The 18,181-nt window shown below is 42.5% G+C and overlaps 1 protein-coding gene across 1 annotated transcript; it reads left to right on the top strand.

Annotated features, from left to right (window-relative positions):
* Positions 1-1,580: 1,580 nt before the first annotated feature.
* Positions 1,581-17,810, top strand: chrd (chordin). Its single transcript, XM_084951605.1, has 21 exons — positions 1,581-2,092; positions 4,205-4,308; positions 4,433-4,559; positions 6,914-7,060; positions 7,168-7,285; positions 7,583-7,670; positions 8,579-8,720; positions 8,963-9,100; positions 9,212-9,294; positions 10,949-11,096; positions 12,237-12,343; positions 12,671-12,950; positions 13,042-13,277; positions 13,374-13,487; positions 14,123-14,320; positions 14,458-14,551; positions 14,672-14,728; positions 15,301-15,404; positions 15,633-15,896; positions 16,616-16,709; positions 16,933-17,810. Exons 1-21 carry the CDS (start codon positions 1,948-1,950, stop codon positions 16,998-17,000), a joined length of 2,856 nt encoding a protein of 951 aa, XP_084807731.1. The 5' UTR covers positions 1,581-1,947; the 3' UTR covers positions 17,001-17,810.
* The last annotated feature ends 371 nt before the right edge of the window (positions 17,811-18,181 follow it).

Below are 18,181 nucleotides of genomic sequence, written 5' to 3'. Positions count from 1 at the left end.
CCCATTGCTGAGGTGAAAGAGGGTTGGGCAGTTGCGATGGGGGGAGCCGCGTAAATCCTCACACTCGGGTGGAAGTGGCTCCTAAAGCCATGTAATGTGACACATGTATAAAAAAATAACACCTTGCCTGCGCCTTTGGCACGGAATGAATGAAACTGGCGCTTTTTTTTTAATGTAACGGTTTAATAGAGCTATCAATATTAATGCATTTTCTAGCAAAGTAATCCACGGAGGAGTTTGAAATGGTGCGTAGAGGCGAAAACACATCTACCAGCGAAGCCATACAGATTTAGCACATTTTGCGCGACGATTTAATATGGGGGTAGTAATATTTATGGCCCTTGCAGTCGATTTCTGGTATAGGAGGAGGTACATAATATACAGCGGAGTGCACAATGCTGCTGTGCATCAGTGGGGTGTGTGGATTTGATAGGAAAGAAGAGCAAAATGAGACACAAACTACCAGGTGAACTGTGAATACAGAAAGCTTGGTAACATTCTGACAAAGCCTGACCTTTCCTGAACCCTGTGGTATAAACCAAAGCAGCATTATTGTAATGTAAACCTGACCAGTTTGTTTTGGGCTCCCCTCTGTAGGGACCACAGTGAGGAACTGGACTGTTAACCGCTACTTGTGTTTGATGGGGATATTTCCCAGGGCTAAATAGTCCCTAATAAAATTCACTTGTTGTTGATGTGGTGATTTTTTTTAAAGACTTTATGTTAAATAGCCCCCAACACATCCACAAATTAATAAATTTTATTTTAAAATACATGTGATTTTAAGTGGAATCGTTCAAGCAGGCATGGCTTCGAGACAAGCCAAAGGGAAACTGCGCGGGAGGGGGACACAGAGGTCTGCAGAAGGGCCAGGAGAAGTTTGCCATGAGGTATTCCAACTATTTTCATTTGTTTCTGTTAAGTCACTTAGGTCTCAGCGCCAAACGCACTTGAAAAAATAAGGGAACAGAAAGCAGCGGACACTTACACATTCCTTACTGTACATGAGCTGGAGATTCCCACTTTCTCCCCAGAGCTCGTGGCTCATGTCCGTGGGCGTCAGATGGCTGAAAGCGTGCCGCTCATCGCGGTGAGCAGATTAGACTTTATCTTACGGCACAGCGCTTTAATGTGCGCAAAGGCCAAATGATTAAAGTTGGGGAAACGGACAGATAAATGGGTAATCACCGCTAAATAACACCAATACTGATTCAATTACACAAGAACTAAATCAAGAGAGCAGCATGCCACTATCGAAACTGCGCAAACTCCCACGGGATTGGCACACAAAAAAACAATTATACCTGGCACTTTAATATAGAAGCAGCAGCGTATTAAACTTTATTAAAAGCACCCACGGTCCTTTATAACCTCAACATCAAACATGCAACATGAAAAAAATAGGAGGGGGGTGTTGCAGAGAAGCTATTTTATTTTAACAACAACCAGAAAAAAAATATTTACCAAGCTAATTCAATGACAGGAAAGATATTTATGCCGTCACCTCGTCTCAGATATGTGTGTTGAAACACACTGCTGTAACTGCCCAGTCGTTTCGACAGCGTATTGAGTTGATAGGGGTGTCGATTGCCCTGTCCATCATCCACCCCCTCACCCATCACCCGGCCCACCCTTCATCTTCCCCCTTCCTCCTCCTCCCGGCTGTTTGGAGCTGTCAGGGAAGCAGCCTATAAAATCAAACGAGACAAGGCTGCGAAGAGACCGCTGGTACCGAGGAAAGACGGCGCAAGTACTGCCCTGCTCACGGAAAACTTTTTGTCTGGCCGAAACTCGGATGATTCTCAACAGCGGACGTTCACAGCTAACGACAAAGGACGTTTTGTTATAAGGAGGAAACTTTTTATTCCCTCTCATTACTGTAATTCCCGGTTTAAAGAAGCCGGTTTCTCGGAAGTTTTTGAAGGGAGTCCTTTGCGGAGGTTTGTGATGCTGCTTCCCTGCGCACTCCACTCCTTGCTTTGCGCGCTGAGCTGCGCGTGGTGGCTGCACGGAGGAGCGGCCTCACGGCTCAAGTCTCCCTCTCTGCCCATCCAGCCCGAGAGAGAACCGCTGCCCTTCAAAGGAACATCAGGTATGTTGTTTTTGGAAACGTAAGAAAAGCCACGTAAGAAAAGCGGTGTTGCAGCCTTGAGCTGGCAGCTGGAGTATACTCGTTTGTTTTTTTTTATACCAGCAATAGCTATAAAAATGGCCGCACGCTTTGAAAGCCTCTGAAGAAGTTGGCTACCTAAGCTGCATTTGTTAGCATCAGTTTCAGGCTTCCAAATCAGATAACCCCTGCTGTGTAAACAGTTTGTGACCCAGGGGGCAGCACTGAGCAGCAGCTAATTAACAATTTAAAAGTTTTGTTTGTTTTAAAACTTTTGTTATTAATTATTTCTTTTTTTATATGAAGACTGTATTCAAAAAAAATGTGCATAATTTGGTATAAAAGTACTTACTGTTAAAATGTCTATTTTTCCGTGAGTTGTTTCATGGGTGTGGGGTTATGACCCCAGTTCACCCCTCTAGCTGTGCACGCGACAGCAGCGCCGATAGCGGAGCTAGCTAACATTTAAAGACCGTTAAATCTCGACATTTAAAAGTTAGCTTTTTCCGCTGCAGTAGTACACAGTCGTTTTTTTCTAGTTTCCTCTCCCGGTTCCAGGTTGCTTCATGTGTAAACCAGCGGCAAACATGTGAGTCATAACCGCAGTCGATGTCTTTTGATTCATGTGTGAAAGCCCCTTCGTACATAAGCTCGCCGCGGTTTTTATAAGGTAACTACTCTGGAGCACAGAGCAGCGGGAACTCCACGTTAACCACCCCGTTATAACGTGTAATTTCATGTTGGAAACTCAAATCAATCGACTTTCCATTACAACCGCTGGCTCCTCAGAGCCTCCTCCTCCTCCTCTATTTGAGCGCAGCGCGGAGTGGCGAGGCTCTCTGTTTGGCTCTCCCTTTAACTCGACTGGACTGTTTAAAGTGTGCAGTAACTTTAATGAAAGAATAATGCGAACCAGCTTGGTAGCCGTGAGCGGGGGAGAGCCATCAGCTCGAGTGAAGCTGGCCAGGGTAACATCAAGTTTGTGTGTGGACACACCACATACAGTCACCCTAACCAAAAATAATTATCATACTCCTGCGGTAACTCGGCGTGACAAACACTTAATTATGAGTGCAGCCTAGTAATAACAACACTGAAAGCTATTTTTATCCCCTGTAACATCAATATACAGCCCCGTCCCTGCATATTAGGACATGGATGTGTATTTTATAGCCGTGGCTCTGCTCCAGCACACTGGGTTTAAAGTGAAAGGCTCACATGTTCTGCAAGAGTGTTGGAGTTCCTTCGCATCCACTATGGGCAAAATATGGGAAGAGTTGCAGCCCATTGTTCACTTTCATTTCAAAGTAGACTGAACCCATCATGTACTGTAAAAATCCTTTTCACTAGAAGTTCAGTATACTGTATAATCTTTATAATATGCCCACTGAATTAATTAAGACGTGTGTGTGTTTCTGGGGAATCTGGGAATCTCTGATAAAAGTTTGAGTGGAACTTCTCTCTGGATCATTTAGGTCAGACAGGATGCAAAGCTCGAGTTCCAAAATTTCATCCAGGGAGTTTTGGTAGCTTCCAGCAAGTCTGGGCAGTGAGCTCATGTGTGGGATTTATTTGTTTTTAAGTATGCAAATGGCACTCGTGGTCTGGTATCTGTGGTTTGTCATAAAAATGAGTTAGTCTTTTTCTTGCTACTAAAGTGGAGTATTATCCTTATTTTTTAAGTTGTGTGTTTTTTTTTAATTTTTAAATGTTTTAATTTTTTATTACTAGAACTTACTAGAATAGCTTTGCATGATATTCCGTTCAAAATAATCCTTATTTGCCTTATACTCGGCCTTGAAAACGTTGCCCATGTTTAATATGAGGTTCCACCACTTATAACAGAACATAGTAGGAAAACTCTAAATATCAGAAAGTCCAGCTTATCTTTTAAAATGTATTTTTTTTTTAAGTTTTTTTGTTGTTGTTGTTGTGTTCCCTAATTAATTTTGGCATATCTCAAAAAGAAAAACATTTTTTTAAGCATATCGTTTTGCTTTTCTAATCAAGTTCTTTATTTTGGAAAGAGCCAAAGAAATGAGGTTGTAATCGCCTTATTTTTGCTGTGTGTAATTAACACCGTTTGTGTTGCAGGATGCTCATTTGGAGGTCGCTTTTATTCCTTGGAGGACAAGTGGCACCCAGACCTGGGGGAGCCCTTTGGCATCATGCACTGTGTCCAGTGCCACTGTGAACCTGTAAGTTTTGGCTTAGTGTGATCTCACTCCACATGTTGTGTTTGACTTTTTTTCCCTGCAGTAAGCTGTAACTCCAGGTGAGCTGACTAATGTGTGTGTGTTTGTTTTTATTTTTCTCTGGCAGCAAAAGAGTCGCCGTGGTAAGGTGTCGGGAAAGGTAAACTGCAAAAACATAAAACAGGACTGTCCGGCCCTGGACTGCGACAATCCCGTCCAGCTGGCGGGGCACTGCTGCAAAACCTGTCTTCAAGGTAATCATCCTCTCAGCTCAAATGCTGCTCTCAGCTTTTGTAGATGTCAAGCCATTCTAGTAGTCCTAAACACACGAAAAACAGGCAGCTGAATAAACAAGCATGAACATTCTTAATTCAGTAAACAAACTGTATGTGGAGAGAGCAGTTGTTTCCCCCCTTTTGTCACAAGAGCAATTTTTTCAACTTTCTTTTTGTTTATTCTGTTCAACTTCTATTTCTTTCTTTTTCTTCTTCCTCTCTATAACTTTTCCTTGGTTGTTGTTGTTTTTCTTCCCTCCTTGGGTAAGCTTGTTCGCCGTCAGAACAGCTGCTGAATACAATGAGTGAGTCAATTGATTTTCCATTCAGCCGCATCAAATGGACATTTTCTCTAACCAGTCTCAGCTGAAAGCACCACCCACCTATTTAGCCTCATTCTCACATAGTCACTTACCTTGTCTGCACACTGCTGCGCACACAGTCTCACCCTATTAGGGAGTCAGAGCTGCTTTACACATGGTCACACACGCACGCACACACACAAAGGGTGGGCCTTCATGCTGCAGTGTTATTCTCCATGGGTGTTTTCTCCATGGCATGTGTGGTAATGGAATGGAAAGTAAAGGTAAAACACTGTGGAGACACTGTGTGTTTATATATGTGTGTGCGTGTCTGTTGTGGTCAAGCTTTAAGGAAAAGGTTGAGTGTGTTTGTCTTAGCTTTGGCAACCTTGCACCTGGTATATTTATGTAAGTGTTGGAAAATGGTGGGTGTATAAGTGTGTGCGTGAGCACCTGAGGATGTAGTATTACCAACTGGGGAGAAGTGAGAGTGATGCTGCCCAGAAGGGCTTCAGCGTGCCCAGTAGAGCAGTGGAATTATGAGATTGGAGATGAGTTTTAGGTGGTGTGTGTGTGTGTGTGTGTGTGAATCACACAGCAGACAGTCCATTTGAGTTCCTCAGGGAAAAAAAGCCTTGGTGAAATAGCGTTTGAGTGAGTAAGAGGCAGTGTGTGGTTTGCTTTCTCAAGAACATATCAGAGAGGCTGTATTTGGCTGAATGAGCAGGGCTTTATGTGTCACTTTTTGTCTGTGTGTGTGTGTGCAAAGCAGCGAAGGCCACACATAGCATCAGGAGAGTTTGTGTGAAACAGCAGGTCATTGTTAGGATCGCATGCCAGTGTCGCTCCCAATTCTCCTTAAACTCCTCTGCTGCAAGAGACAACCTCGTGCTGAGAAACAAGAAATAAGTGGCGTCTGACGTCTTCTGCCTCATTTGTTTTCTCCCGTCTCTGCTCATTCTTCTGGAATTTCTACCTGCCGTGATCAGCCTAGATTTGTCACTGTCCGATCCCTTTTATCCACATGCTTTGCACTCCATCCATTCTTAAAACACAGCAGCCAGTGTTTTATTGTCATGTGTGAACCAGACTTTGGCACAATGTGTTTTCAAATGTTTGTCTTTATGCTGTTTATCTTGCCAGGTACTGACACTGTTTCAAAGGCAGATGCTGAAAGAAATCTCAGTACCATAAAAGTAGTTAATAGCAGTTGGGTTTTTTTCCAGAGTTTGATGACTTGGCTTCACTTGTGCAAGAACTTGTGGCTCAAATAAGAGCTCTTTTACTCTGGCGTGCTGTGTGCAGTTCATATGACTTATCATCCTGAAGTATTTCACAAGTCAAAATAAACACCTTAAGTTAATGTTTCTTATTCGTATTTAGTTAAGTTACACCACATGTGTATTTACATCATTTTCTTACTTTTGTATTTACTGAAGTGGGATAAGTCACACACTGTCCGATTTTGACACGTTGACTTTACTTAAAAAATATGCAGACTCATTGCCTCCAAAAGAATATACCAATTATAGTATATCAAATTAAAAAAACTTCATTTAACTTTTTTTTTAAAACTTTTGCACGCTTATTATACACAGGATTTATATTATGTGTTAAGAGACAAACATCTTATTTTTCTTTCCATGCATGTGTCCTATTCATGTGTTATTGGCTAACCCTTTAGAGTGTTCTTAGCCACACAAACAGTGGAAACCACATTACACATCCACAAGAAGACTAAACATAACCTAACTGAACTTATTCCCGTGAGAAAAAGTACAAATGAAATAAATGCAGGCAAAGAGTACAGATAACTTAATTCTACCTTCATTCTTCATTTAAACTTTTTTCAAATTTACATGTTTATATTATCATTGAAATTACACAAGGTCATTGCTTACATTTGCAGTGTATAGCCAGTGTACATTTCAATACAGTAGTTTGGGAAACTCTCTATTTGCTTATACACTATTTGATAGTAATTTACAGATTTTTTTAGTGACTTTCAGTGTTTTTTATTTTATTTTATAGGTGGTAAAAAACAGATTGACTCTGTGCTGAACGCCTTTGAATATTTCCGCCGAAAGAGCAAAGAGCGAGAGGAAGAACTCCACAAGTCATACAATGATAGATCCTACCTGAGCTCTGAGGACGTGGGGCCTGGGGAGAGCCGCACAGGTACATATGGAGCACCTGCTTACAAATAGACAGAATTGTCCTGAACACACATGACACAGAGCCTGAATAAAACACTACAGCTCATGAAACATTCTGTTGTGGTGCAGACTTTGTAGCAGTGCTGACAGGACTGAAGGACTCGTGGCTGCCCAGCTCCAGTGGAGTTGCCAGAGTTCGCTTTACTCTGACCAGAAGCAGCCTGACCTTTTCCATCACGTACCAGAGGTGAGGCTCTTTGCTTCTCTTCAGATGTCGTTCTGTTCTTTTTTTTAAAGATCAGGTACGCTAATATCAGTGCCTGTTGCTAACTATTCCAGCTCCTTTCCAGCTTATTCCAAACAAACCTCCTGTGTTAATATATTTTTATTTTTTGTAAAAACAAACTTTGTTTTTTGAGTAGCAGTCAGTATAATAGAATATAAAACTGGAATTGGCGAAAAAAAAAAGATTTATTTTCAATAAATTAAAAGTTTGTCAACTTTTCTGCCTGCATTTCGCTTACATTTCCCTCTGGCTTTCCAGAATGGGCCATCCCACTAAGATTGTCTTCCTGGACTCAGATGGGACCCCTGCTTTTGAGTACAGAGTCCCCAAGGGAGACTCCGACATGGTAAGAATAGAAAATCATCTCCTCACATCCTGTTACATGTGCGCGAGCGCTCCTGGACAGAAAGGGAAACTAAGCACCGGTGTAATGAGCACTCACCCTGCCACTTCTTCACTAATAACTCACTCTGCAATAATAAACAATAAACACACTCGCTGACAGCCAAATACACATGCGGTGACACTTCTTCTCTGTTCCATTGCCCATTTTTAAACATGACAGAGTCGGCCTGATTGCGGTTAGCATCAACACGTGGCCGTTCAGGTTTTTAAGGTTAATAGCAGGCTAGCATTATCCAGATAAATCAGTAAACTGATATGTTGATGTAACAGTAGTAACTGTGCATGCATGTCCACATGCTCCTCGAGGTCTGACTCTTGTCACTAAGCATCATTTCCCATCAAAACACACACATCTCCACATTCCATTTCAGACCTGAACTGCCTGCTCAGTGAGGCAGGAGCCCCCTAAATGCAGGTCCCAGAAATTGGGCCTGTTATTATTTTTAGATAAATGGCAGCGTCAAGCGCCAGAGGACCTTAGAGAAAACACTCTGGCATGAGAAAAGGAAGGGGGTTTTGCTTAAGCAAAACTTTTGGGAAAGAGAGGATTTTTCACATGTTACATCACTGCTTAGCAGGGGGACAGAGAACATCGCTAATTAAAATGGAGATTACCCCTGAACTCTTGAGTTATGAGGCACAGGCACAACGCCACATTTCTTCCCTCTGCTCTCAGGGAGAGGTTTTATGTTGAAGCTTTGCAGCCCAGGATTGAGAGTACAATGGTTGGATGTATTCAACAGATGTGCCTGTGGTGTCTGATATGTGTTTTTGCCACATGCATGCTATCCTGAAGAAGTATAAAATGATTTCCATCTTTTAAGCACCTACCTGCTTCTGTGTGTGTAGATCTGTGGAGTATGGAAGAACGTGGCTGAGCCTCTACTGCGACAGCTGCAGTCTGAGCAGATGCACATCAGTATGTCCACGTCCACAGGCCAACGAGACGAAGTGGAGGGAAGGATCATCAAACACAGAGCACTGTTTGCTGGTGTGTATCCATGTGGGATGCTGTAGCTCTCTAATGGCTCATTTTTTTTTGAGACATGTGTACGCCTTTGTCTTTGTGTCACAGTACACAAGAAGCCCAATATTTACAAAGCAGCAGAGCCGTGTATATTTTCATGTAATCTTAAAAGGCTTCGCGTGGATTAATGTAGCTAAAATGTGCCGGCTTTGTTTACAAGTCCTGTAAGAGAATGCAGATCTAATGTGCACATGTGTTACATACAGAGACATTCAGTTCAATACTGACGTCAGAGGAAGAGAATTCAGCCATGGGAGGCATTGCAATGTTGACGCTGAGTGACACTGAGAACAACCTCCATTTCATCCTCATCCTGCAGGGCCTCATCCAACACAGAGATAGAGGTGAGAGGAAGGAGAAAGTTCACTTGAAATCTTTCTATAAATGTAGATGCATTAATATGAAAGTCAAGGAATGTAAAAGAGGGACACTGAGACAACTCTGTCTCTTCTCAGACCCCATTTTGGTGCCCATCCGAGTCCAGCTGTTGTACCGGCAGCACATCCTGAGAGAGATCCGAGCCAACATCACGTCTCATGTGAGTACCCAGGGGCAATAAGCTTGATGTAGCCACCATTTCACACCTCGCAACACTCCTTTTTAAGACTCACTTCTTCTTCATGTTTCTTCTGGGAAATTATTTAAAAATGTTATTTTTAAATAATGCATCCATCCGTAAGTGACAGGTAGTTACTGTGCATATTGAGGGGAAATTTTTAGTTTAATGTCACAGTTTCACAAAATATTTGGGTATTATGCTGAAAATTAAATGAAAAAGAACTGAATAAAATGCCAGATTTTGAAAAATGTTGACAGGTATGATATTTTGTACCCAAAAAGAGCCATAGATGTTGTTCAATCCATCACCAAGTAAAATAAGTGGGCACTTTGGGTAAAGTAAAATAGATGTATTTATATCTGAGACAGACTAAAAGTTAAAAGGTGACTGGGGGAGGAGCAGTGTTGTTTTCACTAAAAAACTTAGGACACAGAACATCCCACGCCTCCTTCTCTCAGAGATGGATGTGGTTTTGTCACCACATCCTAGTTATGTTGCCACTGCCGCTGCTCTGATCACAGAAAAGACAAGACTAAAAAAAAAAAAACTGGATGGAGAGGAAACTAGAGGGGAGAAAGTTAGCAAGTAGTTTTGCATGAGACAGATGTGAGACGTCTGGGAGACGAAAAGAGGGGAGGGTAGGAGGGAGGTAAAGAGGATGCACTGCGTACACACTCCTCACACATGTCAGTGGTTAGTGGTCTGCGGGGCTGAGATGGATGGAGGGAGGAGGAGTAGGAGGAGGAGTGATGAAAGGCGGGCCTGTTTTTAATTCTGCCAGGAATTGCGTGAAGGGCCGATGCGCCTCTCTTTCTCTGAGAGACTGTCCATGAAAAATACACGCAAAACACACACTTTAACTATGAATTACATATCATACACTATTTCTAGCTGGGCAATGATGATGAAGACAATTGGCTTTATTTGTACAACACATTTCCTCCTCTCTCATAATTGTGTCCATTCATCCCCCCCTTGCCATTCCCACTCTGTTTTAGCCCCTCGCTGTGCGGATTTATGGTACATGTGTATTTATATTGAACTGCGGCCCCACAGGTCATAAAAGTAACATTTCTCCAACACTCGTGTGCATCTGTCCTATTAATCCAACATTTTTCAACGTCTTCTTGGAGACCGGTCAGCCTGCATTAAATCTAATTTCTCTCAGTATGAAACTTTTTAAGGCAATTCAAGCCATATTTTTTGCCTCAAGTTTTAAGTGTGCATGTATGAGTGGGGGCAATTTTAAAGCTGTGTTCTTTCTGTAAGAAAGCCATTTGTGCCCTTAATGCGTTCTGACTTTGTGATTCCTTTCTGACTGCCCTATTTATTTTATCTTAAGCCAATTTCACTGTCTTTCGGCTTTTGTTTTTGCTCTCTGTGCTGCAGATCACATTTTAATTGTCCCAAAATGAAGAAACTTTTTTTTATTTTAGCTGGAAACTGGTTTAAATAAGTTTAGGTTTCGTTACTCTGGTAACATGCCAGTGTTGTACCAACATCCTGTCAACAACATCCAAAAAGGCATAATGTGACATTTTTATTGCTAGCATTTGAAAAGGCATTTGTTTTAAGAGGAAAATGGTTTTATATTTATCCACATTTAACTTTTCGTACTTTTCAATGTGTGCAGGATCCGGACTTTGCAGAGGTGCTGACAGATCTGAACAGTCGTGAGCTGTTCTGGTTATCTCGCGGTCAGCTAGAGATCGCTGTGGCCGCCGAGGGTCAGGATCCCAGGCAAATCTCAGGTTTCATCACAGGCAGAAAATCTTGTGACAGTAAGTATTTACTGCAATCGGTCCATCCTCTCCTACATGTCACCAGTGTTAAGGCACCAGACAATGAGGCTGCTGAGAACATGTTTGTTGGTTTGCTGCTCGTCCATCTGTGGACTGTTTTTGTCATTCACCTCTATAAATACTTTTTTCTGTCTGGGTTCTTTCAAGTCTTATCGCTGGGGGAAAACCATGTTTACAGACCTTCTGTTTGACTTGGTGGCCCACCAAGACTGTTTGCATGTGCATGTGCGTGTGCGTGTGCGCGCGGGGAATGGCTGGAGGAATGTTGTGGACAGCTTAATCGTCTGAAACAGTTAAAGCATGCACACAGTCTTTCAGTGCAATGCATATTTGGACATTTCACATTAGCGTGAAACATTTATTGTAATACACAGACACATATGTATGAAGATGCTGGTTTGTAACATATTTACACACACATAGTCACTCACACAGTTGCACTGCCAAGGTCACAGTCTGCAGGACGTGGGTTTCCCTGCCAGTGTTCCAGTTCTGTGATTAACAGCTTGATATTATGTCTGAAGAATTCAAACCCAATCCCCCCCTCCTTCCCACTTTTTCCCACTCTCATTCCCACTCTCTCTCCCTTCATTTCTCTATCCCATCATCTGCTGTCCTCTTTGGCATCTTTCCTCTTCTCTGGCTTCTTTCTGTGTGTGTCATTTTCAGACGTTTTTCTCAGCACTCTCCTCTCTTACTCATTCCCTTCTGTCCTCTCAGCCCACTCTTTTAAGCCTTCTGCATTCAGCTAAGGTTACCTCATTTTGAAGCTTAAATCTTGGGTGGGTTATTGTATGCATGTGTGTGTGCACGTGTGCTAACATATGTATTTGGCCTGAGTGCCACACAAGCAGACACGCCCCCTGACTAGTTGTCCAATTTAATCTGCCCTCTCAGTGACTCTTTTTCAGTAAATGGATAAAATCATGGGTATGTGGCTGTAATATTTTTTATTCTCAGAAAACTTGAATGTGACAGAAATCATTGCATCATCTCGCATGGCGTCAGGCTGTACATTAAAGAGAGGGGCGTCAACGTGGCTGATTTTAGATAAGTAGTGTGAGCAGGAATGTGCTCTGAAGTGGATTTTTGATATGAATCTGTCTTTCTCTGGCTCAGCTATTCAGAGTGTGATGTCCAGCAGTGATGCATTGATCCCGGGGAAGACAGGAGGTGTGGGATCTGCTATCTTCAACCTCCATGATAATGGAACGCTGCAGTACCAGGTATGAGTCTGCTCACTTTTGCAGGGTTGTTGTTGTTCACAAATGTGTCTTGCAATACATATTTTGACTGGATTTGACTCAAATTTTATTTGAGTGTTGCAAGAGGTCCAGCTGCATTTCTGTCAAGGTACTTTAGTCAAAATAGGATTATTATTTCCATGTGGTTTAGTGTGACTCTGTTCTGGTGCCTCCCCACCCTGTATGTTTCCATGTATACATGGAAAGCATAAACACAGAGAGATCAGCAGTAACCCTCACCCTTAGAATAAAACAGGCAACACTGACAGTGATTAGACTTCAACCTTTCTCTCTCCTCCTCTTCTTCAGGTTCAGGTCACAGGGCTCACCAGCGATGTTGTCAGCCTCACCATCGAGTTGAAGCCACGTAGGAGAAACAAGCGCTCCATCCTGTGCGATTTAACGCCAGAGTTCAGCAAGGCCACGGGGCAGGCGATAGGCAGCTGGAGCCGCCTGGAGGCCCGACACATCCACATGCTGCTGCAGAATGAGCTCTTCATCAATGTCGCAACAGCACACAGCCAGGAGGGGGAGCTGCGGGGGCAGATCAAGGCCCTTCCTTATAGTGGCCTAGAGGCACCTAGACATGGTATACATTGATTAAGGTTGTGAAATTAATGTAAAAAACCATGCCAATATGCATGGAAATATTCTGAACTGCTTCCTTGTTCTTCCTCCAGAGTTGCCCACCCCTCTAGCTGGCCACTTTGTGTCCCCACCAGTAAGAACAGGTGCTTCTGGCCACGCCTGGGTGTCAGTGGACAAATACTGCCACCTGCATTATGAGATACTTGTTGCAGGCCTCAGCCAAACTGACGACCTGACGGTGAACGCCCGCCTCCACGGACTGGCTGAGATCGGAGAGTTAGATGATAGCACCCACATGAGGCTGCTCACTGGCTTCTATGGCTCAAAGGTACATCAGTGTACACAATAAATGTGTCTTTACGCACATCAGTGTATTTGGAGTAAAGAAGGCCACTCAATGTTTTTGTCTTTTGGTCTCCTCAAGGCTCAGGGAGTGTTAAAGGACATCAGTGTTGAATTACTGAAACATCTCGACCAGGGAACAGCCTTCATCCAGGTCAGCACCAAGCTCAACCCGAGAGGAGAAATACGAGGACGGGTATGTACAACTTTGGTGTGCTCAATTTCTGGTTTTTTTTTTTTTTTTTTAAAAAACAGGCACTTCAATCTCAGGTCATATATAAAAGATGAACCACTATGATTTTCACATTTAGAAGTGTAATTTTGGATGTGTGCAAACGGGAGCTTCTTTTAGCAATCTAAAGAAGCCTTGTGTTTGTGAGGTTGCGTGATTGCCCACTTAGTGCCTACTAGCCCACACAAAACAACACACTTTCACAGCCATAGCCCACAGCTGCTTGCAAAGCTAGCTGCAGCATTGCAGGTGTAGTTGTTGAACAATATGTTGTTTAACAGTTGAACTAAGAAGAGTGATCTCTCTCACACACTTGGAACAGAAGTATCCAGCTGTTTTAATAGGAAACAGGTCCAACACATAAACAGCCATCTGCTCAGGAGCACAAAAATGCTCCATTTTAGAACAATTGACTAGATGACTTGACACCGGTTTTTAGTCAGCTGTGTCCAACAGATCACTCTTGCCCTAACCTTGCTTTCTCCTGTTTTCTTTTTTTTCTTCTTTCTTGTTATTTCTCCCCCTTCTTCTTTTTCTTTCATGGCCTCCATGTCCATCTGTCGCTTCCTTTCTTTTCCTCACACATTCCCTCTCACCAGGTCCACGTGCCAAACAACTGCGAGTTTGGGACCAGGAGTGAGGCAGAGGAGGAGGAGGAGGAGTTGGAAGACTTTCTGTCAAAGGACCCCGAGGAGCTAAAAAAAGACCCCCATACCTGCTTCTTTGAGAACCAGCACTACCCTCATGGTTCCAGCTGGACGCCCAACTATGACAAGTGTTTCTCCTGCATCTGCCAGGTTAGCACCAGAAACACAAAAAATTGTTTTTTTTTTGATGTTTAAATGAATCATTTTAATAGAATGTTAAAACATTTAAAAAGCAGGTCATGTAAAATTCACGTCCGTGTCAAATCTTTGTGGGCTTTTTTCTGTAGAAGCGAACAGTGATCTGTGATCCAGTCATCTGCCCGGCGTTGACCTGCACCAGAACCATTAAACCGGAGGGCAAATGCTGCCCCATCTGTGATGGTGAGTTAGCCCGTTTTTAGTTCAGCATCAGGTTTCATACTGTTTTTTGTGGATCTATTTTATTCCCACAGCAATCATAAAGCTTCAAACTAATTCCTCCATTTCCTTTTTCCTGTACAGAGAGGAAGGAGCTCAAGGACGTGAAAGTTCCAGAGAGGGTTGATGAACATCCTGAAGGTAGGGACCACTTCTCCTGTCTATAACTCAGCTCTTCTTTCTTTCTCATTCTTTAAAAGGGACCTTTTTTTGCTCGTTTCCATCTCCTATAATTTTTTCTTAATCTTTACTTTAGTACTTCTGCGTGAGTTGAAAGAATGCTGGGCCTTGACGAAGCTCCTCAGATTATTTGCTGAGTGAAAGTCATTTTAGCTATGTTCCTCCTCTTTTTTTCAGTCAGCTTTTTTTCTGATTGGCTGCCCTTCATAAAACAGATTAGAGCAACAGGTGGGTGGGGATTCTGCAGTTTTCGCCAGAGCTATGTGCCAGAGATGATCACATTAAGATCATATTGAGGATATCTACTCTTACTAAACCAAAAGTCAGACCAAAATGATCATTTAAAGGCTCTGGGTTGTACATACACGAGTGTATAAGATTAACTACCATAACAGCATATGTAAAAAATAAAACGTGTAACAGGTCTTCTTTCATTTTTATTTTGCCTTTATTTCTGCATGTCTCGGTGCTGCATTTTTTTCCTTCAGGGATTTTCGTACTGACTGTCCTCAGTAACCCTTTCTCTCTGTCAGGTTGTTACTTCGAAGGAGACCAGAAGATGCATGCCCCTGGGACCACATGGCACCCCTTTGTTCCTCCTTTTGGCTACATTAAATGTGCCGTGTGCAGTTGCAAGGTAAATACATATCAATAAATCCCCTCACATCTGGCTGGCTTTACTTTCTGGCTCTTAATGGGTCATTTGTTTTGTATTAGAGTCCAAAGAAAGTGAAGCCTTAATACATTTCTCATCAGTTCTTTCTTGGGATATGTCCAAACTATTTATGTGGAAAAAGCAATAAGTCAGCTGCTGAAGTTAAAAATTGCTGCTGACCTCCTGCTGTTGGCTGTGTTTTATCCATAGGGATCTACAGGAGAGGTTCACTGTGAGAAGGTGACATGTCCAATGCTGACCTGCAGTCACCCAGTGAGACGTCACCCCACCGACTGCTGCAAGGTGTGCCCCCAGGAGGAGAGGACCACTGCAGCCCTGGAGCACAGTGACATGATGCAAGCAGACAGCCCCAGATACTGCAAATTTGGCAAGAACTACTACCACAACAGCGACAGCTGGCATCCCTGGGTGCCACTCTTCGGGGAGATGAAGTGCATCAACTGCTGGTGTGATGTAAGTAAATATGACACAAGAGGAAATTCTCTTACTTTACCAAAATGTTACTTTTATATTATTAATGTTTTTTCTGATACTTAATGGATGATAGATGATATTTTCATTATATAACTAAGGAAATGAATCATAGTTTCCAGAGAGTTCAGACTAAATGTATTCAAGATAACTGAATACAAGATCTGATAAGGAACTGAAGCCAGTAATGTGAATGTGCTGTGTGTGTGTGTGTGTGTGTGTGTGTGTGTTTGTGTGTGTGTGTGTGTGTGTGTGTGTGTGTGTGTGTGTGTGTGTGTGTGTGTGTTGAGTCATCCCCCAGTTTTGCTGTTCAGTATTTAAAGTACCTCTCAGCTCGCTGTATTGGTTAATCTGTTTGGTCAACTCTCACTATTTTCAACATCCTCATTTCCAGCTCCAGTAGGCAACAGCTGGTTTCGGTTAAGATCTCTAATAAAAACTTTGTATCCTACGTACTCATTCTAGCTTATGGAGTTAGCTAACTCTGTTAGCTAGAGTGGGTAGTGAAAATAGTGCTTAGTAGCTGAAAAGCCAGATAATCTGAAAAAATTATCAAAAAGGAGACCCAATTAATGCATTTATTCAGTGTTGAGTTTACAGCTAGAAAATACAGCAGGTATATCTAATATTATCAGAGGAAACAAACAACCTTTACTGCCACATGTTGCTTATTTTCACAAATCCTTCCTTTTTCTCAACAGCATGGTGTGACCAAGTGTCAGAGGAAACAATGTCCACTACTGACTTGCTCCAACATCACCCGCACAGAGGGCTCCTGCTGCCCCGAATGTCTCGGTAAGCACACTCTCTTGACCTTTTGAGAGGTCGCTTTATATGTAATAAAAAATCTGTGATGAGTGTAAATAGCTATTAATTACATGTAAATATCTGCACTGAAAGAATTTGCTTCTCGCCGGGTTAAAAACGTTGTACTTGGAAGCTGTTTCTGCACAGTGTTAGTGTAAAAGCACAACTTCCTGTTTCGTGGGTGCTCAGCACATTTTGCTTTTATCTATAGATGACAAAGAAGAAGATGACATGGTGATGAAGGCTCCAGACAAAAGACAAACCTGGAGACACCACTGATCCCTGAGCCTCCCTTATTCGTCCAAGACGGACAAAAAGCCAGAGCTGCTCTCTGAGGTCTTCCTTCCTCCCTCCCTCCCCTCCCCTGACACCCACCCTGTATCAGCTTCAGGATTGTAACGAGGCAAAGTGGACACAGCGGGCCTGTAAAATGGAAATAAAAGACTCAATAAGTGAAGGAATGTAAACTGCGGAGAAGACCCACCAGCATTTACTTATATGCTGCCTTCATTTTCGTGCCTTGATCATGTGTTGGATTTTTAATTGTAATTTTTTTGGAAGCAGCTCAACAAAAAATGGACAAATGGTGTAAACAGATAACGCTGTTCAGTGTTCAGAAATCCAGCTGGACTTTTAAATGTTGGTAATATTGAGAGAGCTAGTTGTATTTGACTGACAGAGCTTCTTTGTGAAGCACAGCTTAAATCAGTGTGAATGTGTGCGCGTGCAAGTGTTTCCTTTTTTTTTACCTGTAAAGAATATAAATAATAAGCAATACAAGATGTACAAGACAGTGAAGTTGGCAGGGTTTGAAAATTGTCTGCCACAGTCTGCTGCTTTCGTTGTTGTGGTTCCACCCGGTGTCGCTCACGTACGGATCAGTGCCGCTCGACAGCAAGAGGTCTGAAACACCTCCAGTCGATCTCAGCGCTTCTCTGCTCTGCTCTGGTTATTCTTCTTCCTGTTTTGAATTTCAGTCAGATCTCATGATGCCCGTTGTCTTTGTTGTTTATGAATATGAAGCTTGTTTACATTTTGTATTTATTGAACAGTGTGAAAAAAAAATAAAAAAAGATGTTTGTTGGTAGAAGCGGGCTGATAATCCCTCTGGTTTTTCATCATTTATACATCGTCACTTGTCATTTAAGGTCGGCAGGATTTTTATGCTGCTTTCCTCTCTGAGTTTCTCGGCACGTTCCTCGCCCACAGTGTTGGAGCTGTGGAGTGGGAGTGACAGACATGAGTGATTTGACTTCATCCTTAGATTTTGCTTTCTCTTTCTCCTCTGACCTCCCATTTCTGTCATTTAATTTCCTGTTTCTCATATTCCCTTTTATATTTTTCCTTTTGCTCCATCGGTTCTTTCTTTTTTCCTTCCCCTGGTTGTTTTCCACATCACTCACCACATGTGCTGTGTAATGTTTTGTCCCATACGTACCTCACAATGAAAAGACACAGGC

The sequence above is a fragment of the Perissodus microlepis genome, chromosome 14 (assembly GCF_051167445.1).
Source record: "Perissodus microlepis isolate ML-2025 ecotype Zambia chromosome 14, ASM5116744v1, whole genome shotgun sequence".
Taxonomy (NCBI): domain Eukaryota; kingdom Metazoa; phylum Chordata; class Actinopteri; order Cichliformes; family Cichlidae; genus Perissodus; species Perissodus microlepis.
This window is presented reverse-complemented; position numbering and strand designations above follow the sequence as displayed.